General features: G+C 28.3%; 9 protein-coding genes across 9 annotated transcripts; 5 read left to right on the forward strand and 4 right to left on the reverse strand. All coding sequences in view use genetic code 12, as the record gives it.

The window, feature by feature from the left end:
- Positions 1–242: 242 nt before the first annotated feature.
- KGF55_004630 (uncharacterized protein) lies at positions 243–1,526 on the forward strand (the record flags this gene model as incomplete). The annotated part of the gene is made up of 4 exons (XM_051759555.1): positions 243–271; positions 594–801; positions 953–1,194; positions 1,265–1,526. The coding sequence occupies 4 exons, from the start codon at positions 243–245 to the stop codon at positions 1,524–1,526; spliced, it is 741 nt and encodes a 246-aa protein (XP_051612590.1).
- A 1,274-nt stretch (positions 1,527–2,800) lies between these two features.
- KGF55_004631 (uncharacterized protein) lies at positions 2,801–5,980 on the reverse strand (the record flags this gene model as incomplete). Its single annotated transcript, XM_051759556.1, has 1 exon — positions 2,801–5,980. The coding sequence occupies one exon, from the start codon at positions 5,978–5,980 to the stop codon at positions 2,801–2,803; it is 3,180 nt and encodes a 1,059-aa protein (XP_051612591.1).
- A 1,889-nt stretch (positions 5,981–7,869) lies between these two features.
- Positions 7,870–8,220, reverse strand: KGF55_004632 (uncharacterized protein; the record flags this gene model as incomplete). The annotated part of the gene is made up of 1 exon (XM_051759557.1): positions 7,870–8,220. The coding sequence occupies one exon, from the start codon at positions 8,218–8,220 to the stop codon at positions 7,870–7,872; it is 351 nt and encodes a 116-aa protein (XP_051612592.1).
- Positions 8,221–9,464: 1,244 nt separating this feature from the next.
- On the forward strand, positions 9,465–11,474 carry ACS2 (acetate--CoA ligase; the record flags this gene model as incomplete). The annotated part of the gene is made up of 1 exon (XM_051759558.1): positions 9,465–11,474. One exon carries the CDS (start codon positions 9,465–9,467, stop codon positions 11,472–11,474), a length of 2,010 nt encoding a protein of 669 aa, XP_051612593.1.
- A 146-nt stretch (positions 11,475–11,620) lies between these two features.
- On the forward strand, positions 11,621–12,808 carry KGF55_004634 (GPI-anchor transamidase; the record flags this gene model as incomplete). The annotated part of the gene is made up of 1 exon (XM_051759559.1): positions 11,621–12,808. One exon carries the CDS (start codon positions 11,621–11,623, stop codon positions 12,806–12,808), a length of 1,188 nt encoding a protein of 395 aa, XP_051612594.1.
- A 274-nt stretch (positions 12,809–13,082) lies between these two features.
- Positions 13,083–14,324, forward strand: KGF55_004635 (uncharacterized protein; the record flags this gene model as incomplete). Its single annotated transcript, XM_051759560.1, has 1 exon — positions 13,083–14,324. The coding sequence occupies one exon, from the start codon at positions 13,083–13,085 to the stop codon at positions 14,322–14,324; it is 1,242 nt and encodes a 413-aa protein (XP_051612595.1).
- A 368-nt stretch (positions 14,325–14,692) lies between these two features.
- HHT21 (Hht21p) lies at positions 14,693–15,103 on the reverse strand (the record flags this gene model as incomplete). The annotated part of the gene is made up of 1 exon (XM_051759561.1): positions 14,693–15,103. The coding sequence occupies one exon, from the start codon at positions 15,101–15,103 to the stop codon at positions 14,693–14,695; it is 411 nt and encodes a 136-aa protein (XP_051612596.1).
- Positions 15,104–15,942: 839 nt separating this feature from the next.
- HHF1 (histone) lies at positions 15,943–16,254 on the forward strand (the record flags this gene model as incomplete). Its single annotated transcript, XM_051759563.1, has 1 exon — positions 15,943–16,254. One exon carries the CDS (start codon positions 15,943–15,945, stop codon positions 16,252–16,254), a length of 312 nt encoding a protein of 103 aa, XP_051612597.1.
- Positions 16,255–16,898: 644 nt separating this feature from the next.
- On the reverse strand, positions 16,899–17,456 carry KGF55_004638 (uncharacterized protein; the record flags this gene model as incomplete). The annotated part of the gene is made up of 1 exon (XM_051759564.1): positions 16,899–17,456. The coding sequence occupies one exon, from the start codon at positions 17,454–17,456 to the stop codon at positions 16,899–16,901; it is 558 nt and encodes a 185-aa protein (XP_051612598.1).
- Between the last annotated feature and the right edge of the window lie 22 nt (positions 17,457–17,478).

Raw genomic sequence — 17,478 nt, forward strand, 5'->3', positions numbered from 1 at the left:
CATTCAAAAGGTGCAGTGGATATACTACATAGAATAACTTTGGGCAATCTCACATATACCACTGACGATCAAAATTGTATTTCATGTAATTAGAACTTACCAGCTGGTCAATACTTTAATCACGTTATAACTAAATGTATGATTACGGAATTCATATGGGATAAGTTCAAACCGTGTAATAATGAAAGAAGCTTAAAGTTATTTATCGGGAACGGTAACCTTCAAGAATCGCCCATTTAAAAATGAATCAATACTTGGAAGCTGTGCTTTGGTACCAAAGAGAACGGAAGAATAACGATCACAGTGGTCCATTCCCATTACTCAAATTAACCAATTTATTTCCAATTTTATATACCAATATCATACTAGATTTGAATATTATAATTACATGCTGAATAAAGAATATCTAATTTAGCCAAATTTATCCCAATCTTAACTACCAATACTTATGGTTGATGTTTTTTCTTTTGATTAATTATTTATATATTAATATTAATTATTAATTTAAAGTTTCAGGCGGGAGAGACTAGTGTTGATGCTGATAAGTAATTGTTAAAAAATATTAATGAATTTATTGAAAATTCTAATGATAGTAATGTTACTAATGCTTCAGATGTTGACAATGGAGTAATCAATAATGATGCTAATAATTCTTGTGACGAGATTGTTGATAACGTTCGTAAAGAAATTCATCCTGTTTCATTAACTGTTCATAAACAAAACCCCGAGAATGCTGATAATATAAGAGAAGTGAGAAAATGTGCTACGGATGGACTTTATAGAAAAATGGGAGCCAAATCTGTATCTGAGGTTACAAAATTGATAAGAATTTATAAAAAGCGTTTCATTAGTTACCCATATTGGATCATTTATCTTCATCGGTGGATAAAAAGAAAAGCGAGCTGGGTTGGAGGGTTTTCACCTAATTTCAAGGTCACCAACAACTTTATAGAGGTCATTTCGTAATATTTCGAAAAAGTTATATCTGTATACGAAAAGAACCGAAAACGCTGATGCTTTGGTAAATATTTTGATTACTAAATTGTTACTTGATTTCGATGTAAATGCTCCTGAAGTGCTTTTTGGATTTTCTGATCATAGAATCAATAAAAATGTGAAAAAAATTAAGGATTTTGGGAACTTTTTGAATATAGATGTCACTAAAGCTCATGTAATGAATAGAGAGACTTTGTGGTATGTCAGATCGTTACTGTGCGATTCTTCAAATGAGCAATCGTATCAAATCACAGGGTATCAGATGAAGTTTAGATATAATTGTCGAGGCTATTATCACATTTTCGAATGCATTCATTTGTGAGGAAGAGCTTGATCCTATTAATTTGATGAAACATATAGAACAAAAAGTTATTGGAGTGCGTTATAATGAAGTTGAATTTGAAACACCTGATTCTGCTTTGGAAAAACTGTATGGAAATAAGAGTGAAAATGATGATGCCCTGACTGAATATTATACAGCAAATAATGCAAATGAAAATGATATGACGAATGTTGAAAACATTAATTAAGATGATGGTATAATTGATAGAGAAAATTGAGAAGATAGAGAAGAAGTTGATGAAAATGTTGGAGATCGTCGAGATTATTTAGGTGATTTACATGATGTCGATGACGGATACGATGTGCATGAATGTTTAGCGTCAATGATGATTCGGATCAACGTGCTCTGGTTGGAGAGAATCAAATATTATGAAACTCAGATCGAAATACATATCTAGTCCAAACATTGTAATTCACCACGAATGATTTCGATCCTCAACCGGATCAAAACACTTGATCAGATATGTTCAACATTTGGTAAAGGTTAGCTCTACTGGTTCCGTTCCATCTCAAACTTAATTATAAAAAATATGATTTCAATTTTGATCACAGAGATGAAGATTCTCAACGAACAAAGACGCCTATTTCAAATAATACAAAAGGGGTTACTGAAACTAAAAATTCTGGTAATGACGAAATAAATGTCACTAGTAAAAATAGCTAGGATGATGGGTATCTCGACCTTAAACGAAAAGCTGAGGCTGTTTCGATTAGGCTGTTTCGATTGTACAAGAGGGTTGGGAAAATGGGTCCAGCATTTCAAGAAGTCATGACTAAGTTATAGGAATATATTGAAGAGCCGAAAACTTTAGGACAGTCTCCTTAAAACCTACACTTGAAATTTTAATCGCGATTGAGATGTCACAGAAGTCATTACTAAGTTATAGGAATATATTGAAGAGCCGAAAACTTTAGGACAGTCTCCTTAAAACCTACACTTGAATTTTTAATCGCGATTGAGATGTCACACTAAGTGTTGAGTTATGGGATATATTGGATTATATTCTTTATTTGTATAGTGAAATTGCTATTGATCTAAGAGAAACCTAAAAGCACCAACATTATTTTACAATCAAATGTGAGTAACCAAATTCGTATGATGGAAATTCAATAACAAAAACTTATCGAAAATAACAAGCCATCGAAATATTAATGTATAAAGAAGCCATTTGAAATATTTGATATCTTGAAATATGTTTACTGTTTTGGTGAATTAGTAGCAAATTAGAGGAAACACGAACAAGAGTCGTTGACCATACTATTTCATAATTTTCAGAAAATGTATTACCAATGCAATTAACTAGATACACTACTAAGTATATTCATTTCTTTCGTATATTCATGATTTTACTAATTATTAAACCTATAAATATATTATCATAACATCATTATCATTATTCTCATTCTCATTATTCTCATTCTCATTATTCTCTTTATTTTCATTATCAACAGGCCAATATCATTAATCTCTATTTTTTTTAGCCCAATTTTTACTTTGATGTTTTCTTTTTCTATAATTTATTTCGGGATTTTTACGGTATGTACCGTCTTCATTTTTTAACCAAACTTTTTCTTCTACATATTCGGTAACCAATTTCTTCAAAGTTGTGAAAGGCACATTCAATAAAGCACCAAATTTTGGGTAAGTAAAAAAAGCTTTGCTAAATTTTTTTTCCATTTCTACCTTAAAGTTCATACAAGAAATGAGCACTTCATAAAATTGATTGGTATATAAGCCATCATATACTTGCGAATTTAAATTTTCTGGTATGTTTTCATTTTTGAAATTTTGAAATAATCTTTCCTCTAATAAATGCCCTTTGTTGTTTTCCTCCCATATTCTTCGACAAGCCTTTTCTGTTGTTCCCATTTCCCTTGCAATACTTTCAAAATCATATCCAATTCTTTCAACTGCTGCTTTGAGCTGTGCAACTTTTGTTTCAGTCCAGAATCTTTTTGGAATGACAACTCCTGGTTTCGCAGTGCTTCTACTTCTGTAAGGAACTTTTGAATTTTTCTTCCAAGACCCACTCGTATCTAAAATCCAAATTTGTTCACCTTTGAAATGATTATGTAAGTTTGTCAAATAATTCTGATCTAATTTAAATAATTCAGCAACTTTATCCCATGAAAAAAAATTTGTTTTATATTTTTTTTTCATGACTTCTTTAAAATTAACAGCTTCTAAAAATTTATCATAAAATTCTGCGGTATGTTTACCATTGGTAATTTTAGTATCGATGGATGAAGCATCAAACTTTGAAATGAACTCATTTACAAGTTGACTTTCAAATTTTTTACCTTTATTGATTATAAACCATTCATCATGTACACCTTGGGAAGATCTTGCAGGAAAAAATTCAGAAATTTTTTCATAATCGCAACCATATTGTTGAACCAATTGTCTAAGTTTTGAATCTTCTTCTTCTGTCCATCTCGTTTCATTTAATTTGATTCTTTGATATTGAACATTTTCCTTTTCTTCGTAATCACCATTTTTATTTAAGATCCAACATCCTTGAGCAATATATGAATCACTTAATCTTCTCAAATATTCTGGTTGTAATTTAAAATATTCTCCTAAATCTGACCAGAGGAGAAGCTGGCCTCCGTTATTTCTAGCAGCTTGTAGTTTATAGTTATATACTTTCAAAAACAGATGAACAAACTGTTTCGAGTGGATGCCATTTTTCACTGTTGTATCAACATCTGAGGGTAAATTTTTCTTGATAAATTCTTCAACACTTTTTTTCATTTCAACAGTTATGTTTTCTAACCAACTTTCACCTTCAGCTTCCAAGGTTTTAAAAAACTTTTCATGTTCAATTCCAGAATGGTTTGAAATAAATGATGATGATGATTTTACCGAATTGAAGGTGGTTAAATATTTAGCATGGGTGCTAAATAAATCAAATTCAATAGCTAAGGAATCAAAATGGTCGGTTAATACTTTAGATGTGATGCAGGTATCAATTGATTTCAAACCAAAGGTGGTATAATTAGTAGGTAAAATTTTATTTTCATCAATTTCTTTAGTAAGGTCTACTAAATTATTCACATCCAAAAATTTTTTATAATTTTTTAAATTTGTTTTATCTGAAGGAGTAACAAACCCTGATAATCTTTCACCAAAGTTTTTATCACAAAGTATCATATACAATTTGTCTTTTTCTAAGACTTTATTCAACATATTCATCATGTCGTCTCTTTCATCAGCTTTGTTTGCAAAGTACACCAGCATAATGGTGATTTTTAATCCAAACAACTCAATTTGGCAATCAGCGATTCTGCCATGAGGATTTCTGTTAAATATTTGATAATTGAAATTTGTTCCAGCATCAGATGAATCATTAGTTTTAACCAAAGGATAATCATATTTTTTACCACCATTTTTTTCATAATTTTGCTCCAATAGCTTGACTTTTTTAGATACCACTAAAGGATTTGAAACTTTTAAATCATGAATATTTTTTTCGAAAACAATAGCAGCAAGACCATATTCAGGTCTAACTACTTCAATATTCATATTTTTTTTAATAGCTTCATTTTTTAAGCAAGTAATTGAATCATCAGTAACTTCAGTTAAAAAAGTAAGGCCATTAATATAGTCTATTAATACCTTTTGAACACTTTTACCAATATTTTTTAAAGTGATAGGTATTTTTGCAGTTGAAGTTGAATTTTTTTCATAACTATAAGAAGGAAAATTTAAATCAGGCATTTTCAATGAATAAAGTTTTTCTGATGATTCTTTAGCTGATTTTGATTTTGGTGATGATGGTGATGATTTTGATGATAATGTAGAAGAAGATGGTGAAGAACTTTCATTTGGTAATTCTAATTTTGATGATGGTGAAGATAATTCATTTGGTAATTCTAATTTTGATGATGGTGAAGATAATTCATTTGGTAATTCTAATTTTGATGATGGTGAAGATAATTCATTTGGTAATTCTAATTTTGATGATGGTGAAGATAATTCATTTGGTAATTCTAATTTTGATGATGGTGAAGATAATTCATTTGGTAATTCTAATTTTGATGATGGTGAAGAACTTTCATTTGGTAATTCTAATTTTGATGATGGTGATGATTGTACAAGTAATTTTGAATTGGAAGATGATGATGATGATTGTTTAGTTGATGATGAACATTCTTCATCTAGAGTCAAATCAATAAAAATAGGTTGTGCTTCTAACTTTAAGGGAATTGCATCTTTTTCTGTTTCAATACTAGATGATTCACCAACTATACCAAAGTAGTTGTTCCTGTTTTTTTTATTTAAATTAAATAAAGACTTTTGATTAATGGATGAATTAAGTTTTTCTAAATCAATGATTGGAAATTCATCTTTTTCTAAAGCGGAATTAGTGACTTGTGAAGTAGTTGAACTTTCCTTTTTAGTATCTCTATTTAAAATATTTTGATCAATAGGTTCAAGTGGTGAACGATTTAATGATTGTTGATTAATTGAAGGTGAAGGTTTTGGTTTAAAAAATTGTTCTATTGATCGTTGTTGTTTAAACTTCTGAATTTTATGATTTGATTTTGAAGTTGTTGTATTATGGTTGCTGTTACTTTTGACTCTTTTAGCTCCTTTGTTTCCTCTTAAATCATCACTCCGAACGCGTTTATTCGACATGGTTGTAAAATTGGTTGCGAAACTTCAATATAAATAATACACCAAAATTACTAAAAATTGATCCAAATAAATTCAAATTTGTTGCTTAAATTGATAATAAATGATTTATAGTTGTAATTGAAGTGAATGATATAGTTTGTAGGTTTGGTTTATATCACTTGAGTGGTGTAATTAAGTTGGTTGTAAAAAATTTGGTGAATGTGTGTGATATATAATATAAGTTTTAAAAAAATTAATTTTTTTATTTTTAACGTGGATTTTTTGAAGTTTTTAAAGTGCATTAAAATTCATAGTAATAAAAAGAATATAAGGGAAAGAAATAATATGAATAAATTAAGGTAATAAAACTAGGTAGAAAACTGAGTTTTAATTTATAATTTTACCATTGATATAAGGGTATATTAAATTATGTTGTAGTACTATTTTTTAAAATTATGATTTTACTCAAACTAATTAAACCTCTACTTATTACCCTTGTATTCAAAGCCATTGCAATAACAAATTAATCTAATGTGCTTCAGCATTAAACATTAATTGGGATCAAATTTGTATCTTTCTCAATGGTTTTTAAATAAACCAATTTCTCTCAATATTTGAAAAATATTGTTTAAATGTTTGACCAGCCAAAATTTCTTCTACTTATCATTTAAATCAGAGCTCATTGTTTTTTTGCAAATATTGAATTGATACATTAATCATCAGTCTTGTTTAACTGCTTCAAATTAAATGTAATTGAGCCTACTTCAGTTTCAGAATAAATATAATTAATAAGATGGAGTGCAACCAAATTTTTGTGCTAACGAGAAATTATACCCTGCTAGAGCGAGCTAGAATTAATTTTTAGGGCGACAATCTGATAATTTTTTCGCAGCAGATCGAAGAGTCAGCTAATGTTACACAAAATCAAGGCTGTTTCAATTTTACCTCACATTTGGGGCCCTGTCTCAAGACGATCTGGCTACACAAAACAAACCTGAAACATAGTGTTAATTTAATCACTTCTATTGTAGATACTTGCATTAACTTACAGTTTCAGAATCGTTTGGAAAGATTTATTTTTTAAAACTTGACAAATCGACTCTGGCATAACAAAGACCGTACACAGAAGCTTTTTTTGATCTACTGTGGTTAATGTTGGTTGAACATGGTTCCATTATAGAACCTAAACAATACAACCAATATGAGCTTGGTCAGTGCTCGATAAGTGCAATGGATGCGATATGCAAAGGTGGTAGCTCCTGCCATATTTGCAGTAGAAGATTTTTTGTTATTTTGTGTAAAGTTTTTTTTGTTGCGTTCCATTAGTTTTGTCACTTAAGAGAAATTCATTTTGGAAACTTTTCTTCAAAATAAGAAAGTTTAAAGAAAACGTTGAAGGAAATTGAAATAAAATAGTCAAAAGTCAAAAAATGGAAAAGACTTATAAATAATCCCAAACAGGAATTTTAGTAAACCATTGGTACTAGTGTTGAATGTTTGAACTTTTTCAATGGCTAGAATAATCGAATAAGCAAAGATACTAAACTAAACAATGTGCATTACTATTACAAAAAAAACATATTGAAACTTTTACAAAACAGCTTATACAAATTGCTCTAGCATCACAACTTTTTATATAGTATGGAAAGGTCAACACATGACTTAAAAATGGATCAAGTCGAAACCAACACAACACGGGAAAAAAAACCTGATCGAGACAATTGAGTAAGCTGGCATCCAAGCTCCGAGCAGATTAGATGACCAATTTCGTCCTATTTTGACCAAAAATCTGAAATTTTTACTGTCATAATTAATAATTGTTGAAAGTGAGTTTAATGTCTGGAATTAATCCAAGGTAACAAATTTTACTTTCCTTCTCAAACATGCTTTTCTCAATCTTACTCACATTATCACTTTTCAGCATTTTCCAAAGTTTCATCATTCTTATTAATATCATCACTTTTAACATATTGTATATTATTATGATTTTCTTTTTCAGCATTTAAATGAGTTAAACTTTCAGATTCAATATCATTCGGCCAATCTCTTCCAACATTTTTTAAAGCTTTCATTTCTTTTATTTGAACTTTATCTAAATTTTCAAAATTTGTTGGAGGAGGTTTCGAATTTATATTATTTGAATTTACAATTGAATCATTATTTATAGTTTGAGCAGGAACATTTTGAGCTTCAATACCTTCTTCTGTATTTTCCATTTCAGTTGCATCTTTACATTTCTCTTCATAAGGTGCTGAACTCATAATATTGGAAATTGAAGTTTGGTTGATATTTTATTGAAGAAATGATGTCTTGAAAGTTTAATAATTATTTTGACAATTTATTTTACTAACATTGCTATTATTATTATACATGGATGTAATAAGTTAATGGTTGTTTCTTCCACGAGTTTGAGTCAATTTTGGTTTAAGAATATGGTGAGCATCCCTCATTGAAGTGCAATGTGCTATACTGTGGGAGTTATTTAAAAGAAGGTTGATAAGGTGAACTTGATTCAATAGCTTTACTTAATTAACATTGGTTGTCTTGTTTTTCAAATTGGACATTTGATATTTTGTTTTAGGACATTGCGTAATTGCAATTCCTAAACACGCGCTTAAATGGGCTGCATAGATTTGTTGTATTAAAAAAATGTTGAGACAATTCAACAATAATTCTGTTACATTAAAAACTTCTACTGTAACCAACATATTCACAAAATCGAATCCTAGATAGAATTCTGGCGTATTCATTCGGTAAAATCAGGATTCTAAAGAAAGGTTAAAAAAATAAAAAAATCTACCATATATAAGATCTTGGAATAAAGATCTCGAGATTTTGAGTCATAAACAATCAAAAAACTCCGAAATTTTCTATCAATGCTAGGATATAAAGATTGAATCAATACTTCGTGCTCTAATTTGCCACCAGTGGACGATGGCTCCTCAGGTATGCCTATGAGCTGGAAAAGTTTCCATATCTCAACTAGTAAAGAGTATCACTACACTTAGTAAGGATGGAACCATGCTAGTTTTTGTGGTTACTGCAAAATTATTAAAACCTGAGCTATAGATCTGTAGATCTTGAATTCAAACAAATTTATAAAATATATATTTGCCATCAACTAAGTCATTCATTGAATGGTTAAATTCAAGTGAATTTATTGAACTTGGCTCATCACTTGTCTAACAAGCTTTGATCAAACAATAATAAACTTGTGACTGGTGATTGTTCGTATAGATCTATTTTCTCTCGTTCCTCTATGACCCATAAAAAAAAAAATTATATTCTCCACATAGAAAAATATTTATTTGTTTGTAGACTAGAATATTTTGAAAAATTTTTGTTTACCTTTAACTAAACCAAAGTTCAATTTATAGAACTATACCCAACCAACATCATTCATTATCATTTCACCATTGACTAATTAATATCTGGTCAATTCCATCTACAAATTGTATTTATTAAAAATTTCCAATTGTTCAAAAAAATTTAGTAAAACATCATTATGTCCAATAATCATAATATTGTTCATCAAGCAAATGGTGTAAAAATAAGAGAAACTCCAAAAGAATTTTTCAATAGACAACCAAATCAAGCTCATATCAAAGATTTACAACATTATCATGAATTATATAAACAATCAATTGAAGATCCTGAAGGATTTTTTGGACCATTAGCAAAAGAATTATTAAGTTGGGATAAAGAATTTTCAACTATAAGAAATGGTTCATTAAAAAATGGAGATGCTGCATGGTTTTTAGGAGGTCAATTGAATGCTTCATATAATTGTGTTGATAGACATGCTTTTAAAAATCCAAATAAACCTGCTTTAATATATGAAGCTGATGAAGATTCTGATTCATATATTGTTACATATGGAGAATTATTAAGAGAAGTTTCAAAAGTTGCAGGAGTTTTAAAAAGTTGGGGTATTGGAAAAGGAGATACTGTAGCAGTTTATTTACCAATGTCACCACAAGCTATTATTGCAATATTAGCTATTGTAAGATTAGGTGCATCTCATTCAGTAATATTTGCAGGTTTTTCATCTGGATCAATAAAAGATAGAGTAAATGATGCTCAATGTAAAGCTTTAATTACATGTGATGAAGGTAAAAGAGGTGGTAAAACAGTAAATATAAAAAAATTATGTGATGAAGCACTTTTAAATTGTCCAACTGTTAAAAATGTTTTAGTTTTTAAAAGAACAAATAATCCAGATATTATATTAAAAGAAGGTAGAGACTTTTATTGGGATGAAGAAACTGCAAAATTTCCTGGTTATTTACCACCAACTCCTGTAAATTCAGAAGATCCATTATTTTTATTATATACTTCAGGTTCAACAGGAACACCAAAGGGAGTTGTTCATACAACTGCAGGATTTTTATTAGGTGCAGCATTAACTACAAAATATATTTTCGATGTTCATGAAGAAGATATATTTTTCACTGCAGGTGATGTTGGTTGGATTACTGGTCATACTTATGCAGTATATGGACCATTATTATTAGGTGTTCCATCAGTTATATTTGAAGGTACTCCTGCATATCCAGATTTTGGTAGATTTTGGCATATAGTTGAAAAACAAAAAGTTACTCATTTTTATGTTGCCCCCACAGCTTTAAGATTATTAAGAAAATCAGGTGAAGAAGAAATTAAAAAATATGATTTATCTTCTTTAAGAACTTTAGGTTCAGTTGGTGAACCTATTTCTCCTGATATTTGGGAATGGTATAATGAACATGTTGGTAAAAATGAATGTCATATTTCAGATACTTATTGGCAAACAGAATCTGGTTCTCATTTAATTGCACCTATAGCTGGTGTTACTCCGAATAAACCAGGTTCTGCATCATATCCATTTTTTGGAATTCAATTAGGAATAATTGATCCAGTAAGTGGTGTTGAAATTGAAGGTAATGATGTTGAAGGTGTTTTAGTTATAAAAGATCATTGGCCATCAATGGCAAGAACAGTTTATAAAAATCATCAAAAATATATGGACACTTATATGAATCCTTATCCAGGATATTATTTTACAGGTGATGGAGCAGCAAGAGATCATGATGGTTATTATTGGATAAGAGGTAGAGTAGATGATGTTGTAAATGTAAGTGGACATAGATTATCAACTGCAGAAATTGAAGCTGCATTAATAGAAGATACAAGAGTAAGTGAATCAGCAGTTGTTGGTATAAATGATGATTTAACAGGTCAAGCAGTTATTGCTTTCGTTGCATTAAAAGAACAACCAAAACCAGAAGATGAATTAAATGTAAGAAAAGAATTAATTTTACAAGTTAGAAGAAATATAGGACCATTTGCTGCACCAAAATCTGTAATTATAGTACATGATTTACCAAAAACAAGATCAGGTAAAATTATGAGAAGAATTTTAAGAAAAATAAGTTCAAATGAAGCTGATCAATTAGGTGATATAACAACTTTAATGAATCCTCAATCTGTTGCAAGTATTATAGAATCTTTTGAATCACAATTTGGTAAAAAATAAGATGTAAATATAACTGTAAAAAGACAATATAGGATGTAGTATATAATAGAAAATATATTTAATGATTTAAAATTGTACTGTAGATGTACCTCTTAAGATTTGAAAAAAAAAAAAATCGTGAAAATTAATTGTTTCACCAATGTCAAATGAATCATAGTTCAATATGGAGACTATTTAAATCTTTTATAACACTAAAAGTTACTCAATTACTTATAGTATACTTTACACCATCAAGATTTGACACGTCATCAGATTTATTAATCCCAAAAGAGCAATACAATTCAATAACCACAGAAATACTTAATAAATTAATTACTTGGGATTCAGTATATTTCAATGATATTTTTATAAATGATATTAAATATGAACATCAATTTGTATTTTGTCCAGGATGGTTAAATTTAATTAAATTAATTCCAATTGGATCAACTTATTATTCAAAACAAATTTTAAGTATAATTATTTCAAATATTTGTCATTTTACATCAGTAATAACACTTTATTTTATATTAAATAACATATTCAAAAATTCAAAATTAAGTTATTTGTCAAGTTTAATGATGATATTTTCACCAGCGGGGATTTTTTTAACTACAAATTATTCAGAAAATTTATGTAATTTATTAACATTATTAACTTTATTATGTTATTATAAATCAATTGATTTTAATAATATTACAACAAGAAGTAATAAAAGAATTAATAATACTTTACTTTATGTATTAAGTGGAATTATATGTGCATATGGGTTTACAGTTCGTGCTAATACTTTATTATTAGGTATACTTTATCTATTTGATTTATATGATTTCTTGGTAGTGGATGAAAATTTATATAAATCTTTATTACCAATTTTCACTGGTTCAATTTTAGGTTTTACATTTATTGGAGAAAATCTTTATCATTATTTATTATTTTGTCCATCAAGAGGAGAATGGTGTGAAAATTATTTCCCAAGTTTATTTCAATTTGCTCAAGATCATTATTGGAATGTTGGATTTTTAAAATATTGGACTTTAAATAATATACCAAATTTCTTATTAGTAACACCTATAATTATATGGAATTGTTATTCCATATTCATATTTTGGAGGTTATTACCGCAATATAAAAAATTAACATCATTAAGTTTTATTCAAATTATTATGATTTTTGGTGGTGTATTTTTTTGGAATATTCAAATTTTGAATAGATTAACTAGTTATTCACCTTTAATTTATTGGACATTAGCAATAAATTATAATAAAATTTGGTTTAAATATGTTTTAGGATATATGATAACATGGAATTTAGTACAAACTAGTTTATTTGCGGCTTTCTTACCACCAGCTTAATCAAAGACTTCGAGAGATCTCGTAAATCAATTTGGTAGCAGATTTTTCACCTTATCTAAATGTGTCAAAAAAAATGGCTGCAAATTTTTACCTAAAAGGGATTGTTGATACGCATTGAATCTATGCAATGAATTAATGTCTATCTTGAGTGGAAATTTACGCAATTAAAGATACTACATTAAATATACTACACCATATATATATACTTCATGATGCTAGATCTCATACCGTTTACATTTTACCGACATCATTTTACCAACATCAACCAATTGCAATGAATCACAACTCGACTATAATAGAGTCTAACTCGATCAAAGCTATACTAGATCAAAATAAATCATCATATATCTTCCTTTTTCCAATTTTACTTCTAATTGCATCTTATTATAAGTATCAAAATGAATCAAAATCAAAATCAAATACAATAACAAAATCAAAAGCATCAGCTTCAAAAATGGATCAACGTCCATTTGGATTTTGGGAACCAGATTTAAAATGGAAAACACCCACACCAAAAGTTTATGAAAATTGGTCAATAAAAGATACAAAACCAATACCATATCGTGCTTTTAAACATAAGTATAATGTAAATATGGGAATAAGAAATATGTCATGGGATTCATGGATTGAATTAGATAATCAATGGAAATATTATCATGATATGAAATTAAAAAGAATTGAGGAAAAAGGTGAAGATGTTTGGAGAATTAGTTCCAAGGCTATAGAAGCATCATGGGAATTTCTTTATGAATTAATTGATTTTACTACAGTTAGATATCCAACATTATTTAAATATGATAAAGAAAAAAAGATCCTTAGAATTACAGAAACTAATCAAACATTTGATTTAAATGATAAAAATCTTAATCCAATAATCACAGCAGCAAATTTAGTTCAAGATGAATTAGTTATAATGATTGAAGATCCAAAAGATGGTCAATATTCATTAGAAGCTGGATGTGTAACAATGGCAGGATTTTGGAAATTTAAAGAAAAATATCAAATGAAATTAGATGAAATTCATTATTCTGGTAATGTACCAAAATATTCAACAAATTTAGGTCCTGCAATGAATAAATTTTTTAGAAGATTAACTTTAGATTCACCAGTTGTAAGAAATAATTATTTTATTCAATTAGATAATCATTTAGATTGGTCAAAATCTATTGGTGATGAAGATTCTGAAAAAGTTGGTTGGAACGCTGCAACAAATGCTACATCTGTAAAAGATTTATGGTTTAGATCAGAAAGACAAAGTGTTAGAAGATTACCAAAAACAGGTGCTATTGCTTTCACAATAAGAACTTATTTTATGCCAATAACTGAAATGTGTGAAGAACCCTTTGTACCAAGAAGATTATTAAATGGTATAACAAGTTGGGAAGAAGATGTTAATGAATATAGAGGATTTTATAAATTTAAAGATGTTTTATTACCTTATTTACAAAAAAAAGCAAAAGAACAAGAAGCAAATGGTTTAGTGTTAAAAGAAGAACCAAAAAATTATCCTTTTTAAGGGTTATATAACTTAAAAATACAATCAATCATGTCTATTTATGAATTCAATAAATTTTGAAATATCAACTCTCTATAATTTGGGTCAAACAAGTATACAATATTTATGACCCTTGGTGAAAATATCTCGTCTTTCTCTAATTATATTTCATCAAAGTTTTATTTCACTGTATGTTTTATTTCAAACAAACTTTAGCTTTTAATTTAGAGTATATAAAAGAAAATGAACATTGAATTAGTGTTAAATATAAGCAAAGAAACTACAATCCATTTTTAACAAAATATAATGATTATTTATAAAACTAAAAACCGAGAACTAAAAAATAATAAAAGATCCAATAGTAAAGTAAGTAAGTTTAAGTTTCAAGCTTAAGCTCTTTCACCTCTTAATCTTCTTGCTAATTGAATGTCTTTCTTTTGAATTGTAACTCTTTTAGCATGAATAGCACATAAATTAGTATCTTCAAATAAACCAACTAAATAAGCTTCAACAGCTTCTTGTAAAGCACCAATAGCAGAAGATTGAAATCTTAAATCAGTTTTAAAATCTTGAGCAATTTCTCTAACTAATCTTTGGAAAGGTAATTTTCTAATTAATAATTCAGTAGATTTTTGAAATCTTCTAATTTCTCTTAAAGCAACAGTACCTGGTTTATATCTATGAGGTTTTTTAACACCACCAGTTGATGGTGCAGATTTTCTAGCAGCTTTTGAAGCTAATTGTTTTCTTGGAGCTTTACCACCAGTTGATTTTCTTGCTGTTTGTTTAGTTCTAGCCATTTTTGAGTTAATGAAATATGGATAAGTAAAAGGAAAAAAAAATCAGATAAAGTGAAATGAATGTGATGAAGATATCATTGTATATAAATAATAATTAGATGATATAATTGATTTGTTTAAGCACTATTCTATTTGTTTATAGTTTAAATGTTATTATTACTTTGATTTATTGTGTTTCATAGTTTTTGTGTTAGATACGTTCTTTATTAGTGAAAGAGAGAGCTGTTCTGAGATTTACTCATTCCAGTGTAAATTTCAGAACAGTTGTTTATAGTCTTTTGTTTGGTGCGAAAGAAGAGAAAAAAACAATGCAAGTTGGTAGCTTTTATTCGCGCGAGATTCTCTTTAAACTCGTACAAAAGATTCGAATTATTGAATTAAAAATAAATTTAGTTTCTTTAGTTTGAAAGAAAAGAAGCTACTTTTAATACTTTTGTAGTTAGTTAGTGAATAATCTTTTGTCTGTTGTTACTTTCTTCAGTCTTCATTCTCTCTCTTTACTTAATCTCGTCTTTCTTCCGTTCAATTACTACACAAAATAACACACTATTTTTTTCTTCCCTAACTAGCATAAGCACATTTAACTTAACTTGCCTTACTTTATTCTCTCCTCAATAATGTTTTGATTAACTCTCGCACTCTCGCACACTAATTGGTTATTTATTTATTATTATATTTTGATAATTTGCCTTCATCCTTACTGATACTCATTTTATTTATATATTTGATAATTCCCACAATCTAATACTTAACTTATTTTTTTTTTCTTTAACTAATTTGAATTATCATTTATTCATTTTATACTTTCAACACATATACACATACACATATAATACATAATGTCAGGTAGAGGAAAAGGAGGAAAAGGTTTAGGAAAAGGTGGTGCTAAAAGACATAGAAAAATTTTAAGAGATAATATTCAAGGTATAACAAAACCAGCAATAAGAAGATTAGCAAGAAGAGGTGGTGTTAAAAGAATTTCAGCATTAATTTATGAAGAAGTTAGAGTTGTTTTAAAACAATTTTTAGAAAATGTTATTAGAGATGCTGTTACTTATACTGAACATGCTAAAAGAAAAACTGTTACTTCTTTAGATGTTGTTTATGCTTTAAAAAGACAAGGAAGAACTCTTTATGGTTTTGGTGGTTAAACTATTTTGGTGATAATATCTTTAATTCAATATTCTTTTAATTCGTTTATATTTATATAATTGTTTTATTTTTCAATATAAAATCAATTTTTTGAAAGAATAATAATGTAATATTTGATTTATCTCTGAAATGGGGTAAGGATCTTGTTGTTGGTTTATCACTTGCTTTGTTTTGATTTTGTATCAAACATGGGTAAATAATTATACACAGATAATATTTAATTGAGTTTTGTATATCATTTCCTACACAATTCCATCATAAATCTTCATAATCCAAAAGAACTAAAGATACCGAAATCATTGATTAAAAGATCCCTCCATAAATCATATACCTTAGTTAGTTCTCAAGCAAGGTAGTCTCTCTTTATTATCAATAGATTTATCAAAAAATTCAAAACTAAAAGGGCCACTATAATTCTACTCCTATACATGAGTATTTATAATGGATGATAATAGAGTGGTACAGACTTGTTTTCCCACATTTGTCTTATCAGTTCAGTCAGCTCACCTCCACTATAGTTTCTCCAATATGTTAGTTGAAGTAACTGGCAAAACTGATGAAACCAATGTATGAAAACAATCTCAACTTTATAAACCTTTAATATGTAATATACATTAAATTTTACTCTATAACATTTCTATAATTAATTTGACGCCTGTTTTGATTCAGACTCGTCTTTCTTATTCTCATTTTCATTTTCTTTTCCATTCAATGAATTTTCTGTAATTTTATGATCAGCAATTCTAATTCTATCACCCAATTCACCATGTTCTAAAATTTTCATATCTACATCTTCCTTAAGTATACCTTCATTTTGAGCTAATTGTAATAAAACTTTTAATTCATCAGTTGAAAATTGTGAATCTAATGGTATTTTACCTTGAGGTATTTCAAATCCATCTATATCTACTTCTTCCGTCTCACTTTCACTTTCACTATCTGATGAAGTTGGAGTTTGTTCTGGATGTACTGTATAATTTGATCTTTTTATATCTTCTAATGCTGCTGATTTTAATTTTTCCTTTTCTGAGTTTTGACTATCATCTTCTACTGCTGTTTCTTCTTCTTCTTCTTCTTCTTCCAGTATTGGATGTTTTTCTATTAAATCTTCTAGTTTTTCTCTTACTGATTCTTCAACTGATGAATGTCTTTTTTGATGATGGTCTGGTTGTGTATATATTTCTATTCTATCTACACTCATGATAATATCTATGTTGTCTCTA

The sequence above is a fragment of the Candida pseudojiufengensis genome (assembly GCF_024610245.1).
Source record: "Candida pseudojiufengensis strain CBS 10847 chromosome Unknown scaffold12, whole genome shotgun sequence".
Lineage (NCBI taxonomy): Eukaryota > Fungi > Ascomycota > Pichiomycetes > Serinales > Debaryomycetaceae > Lodderomyces > Lodderomyces pseudojiufengensis.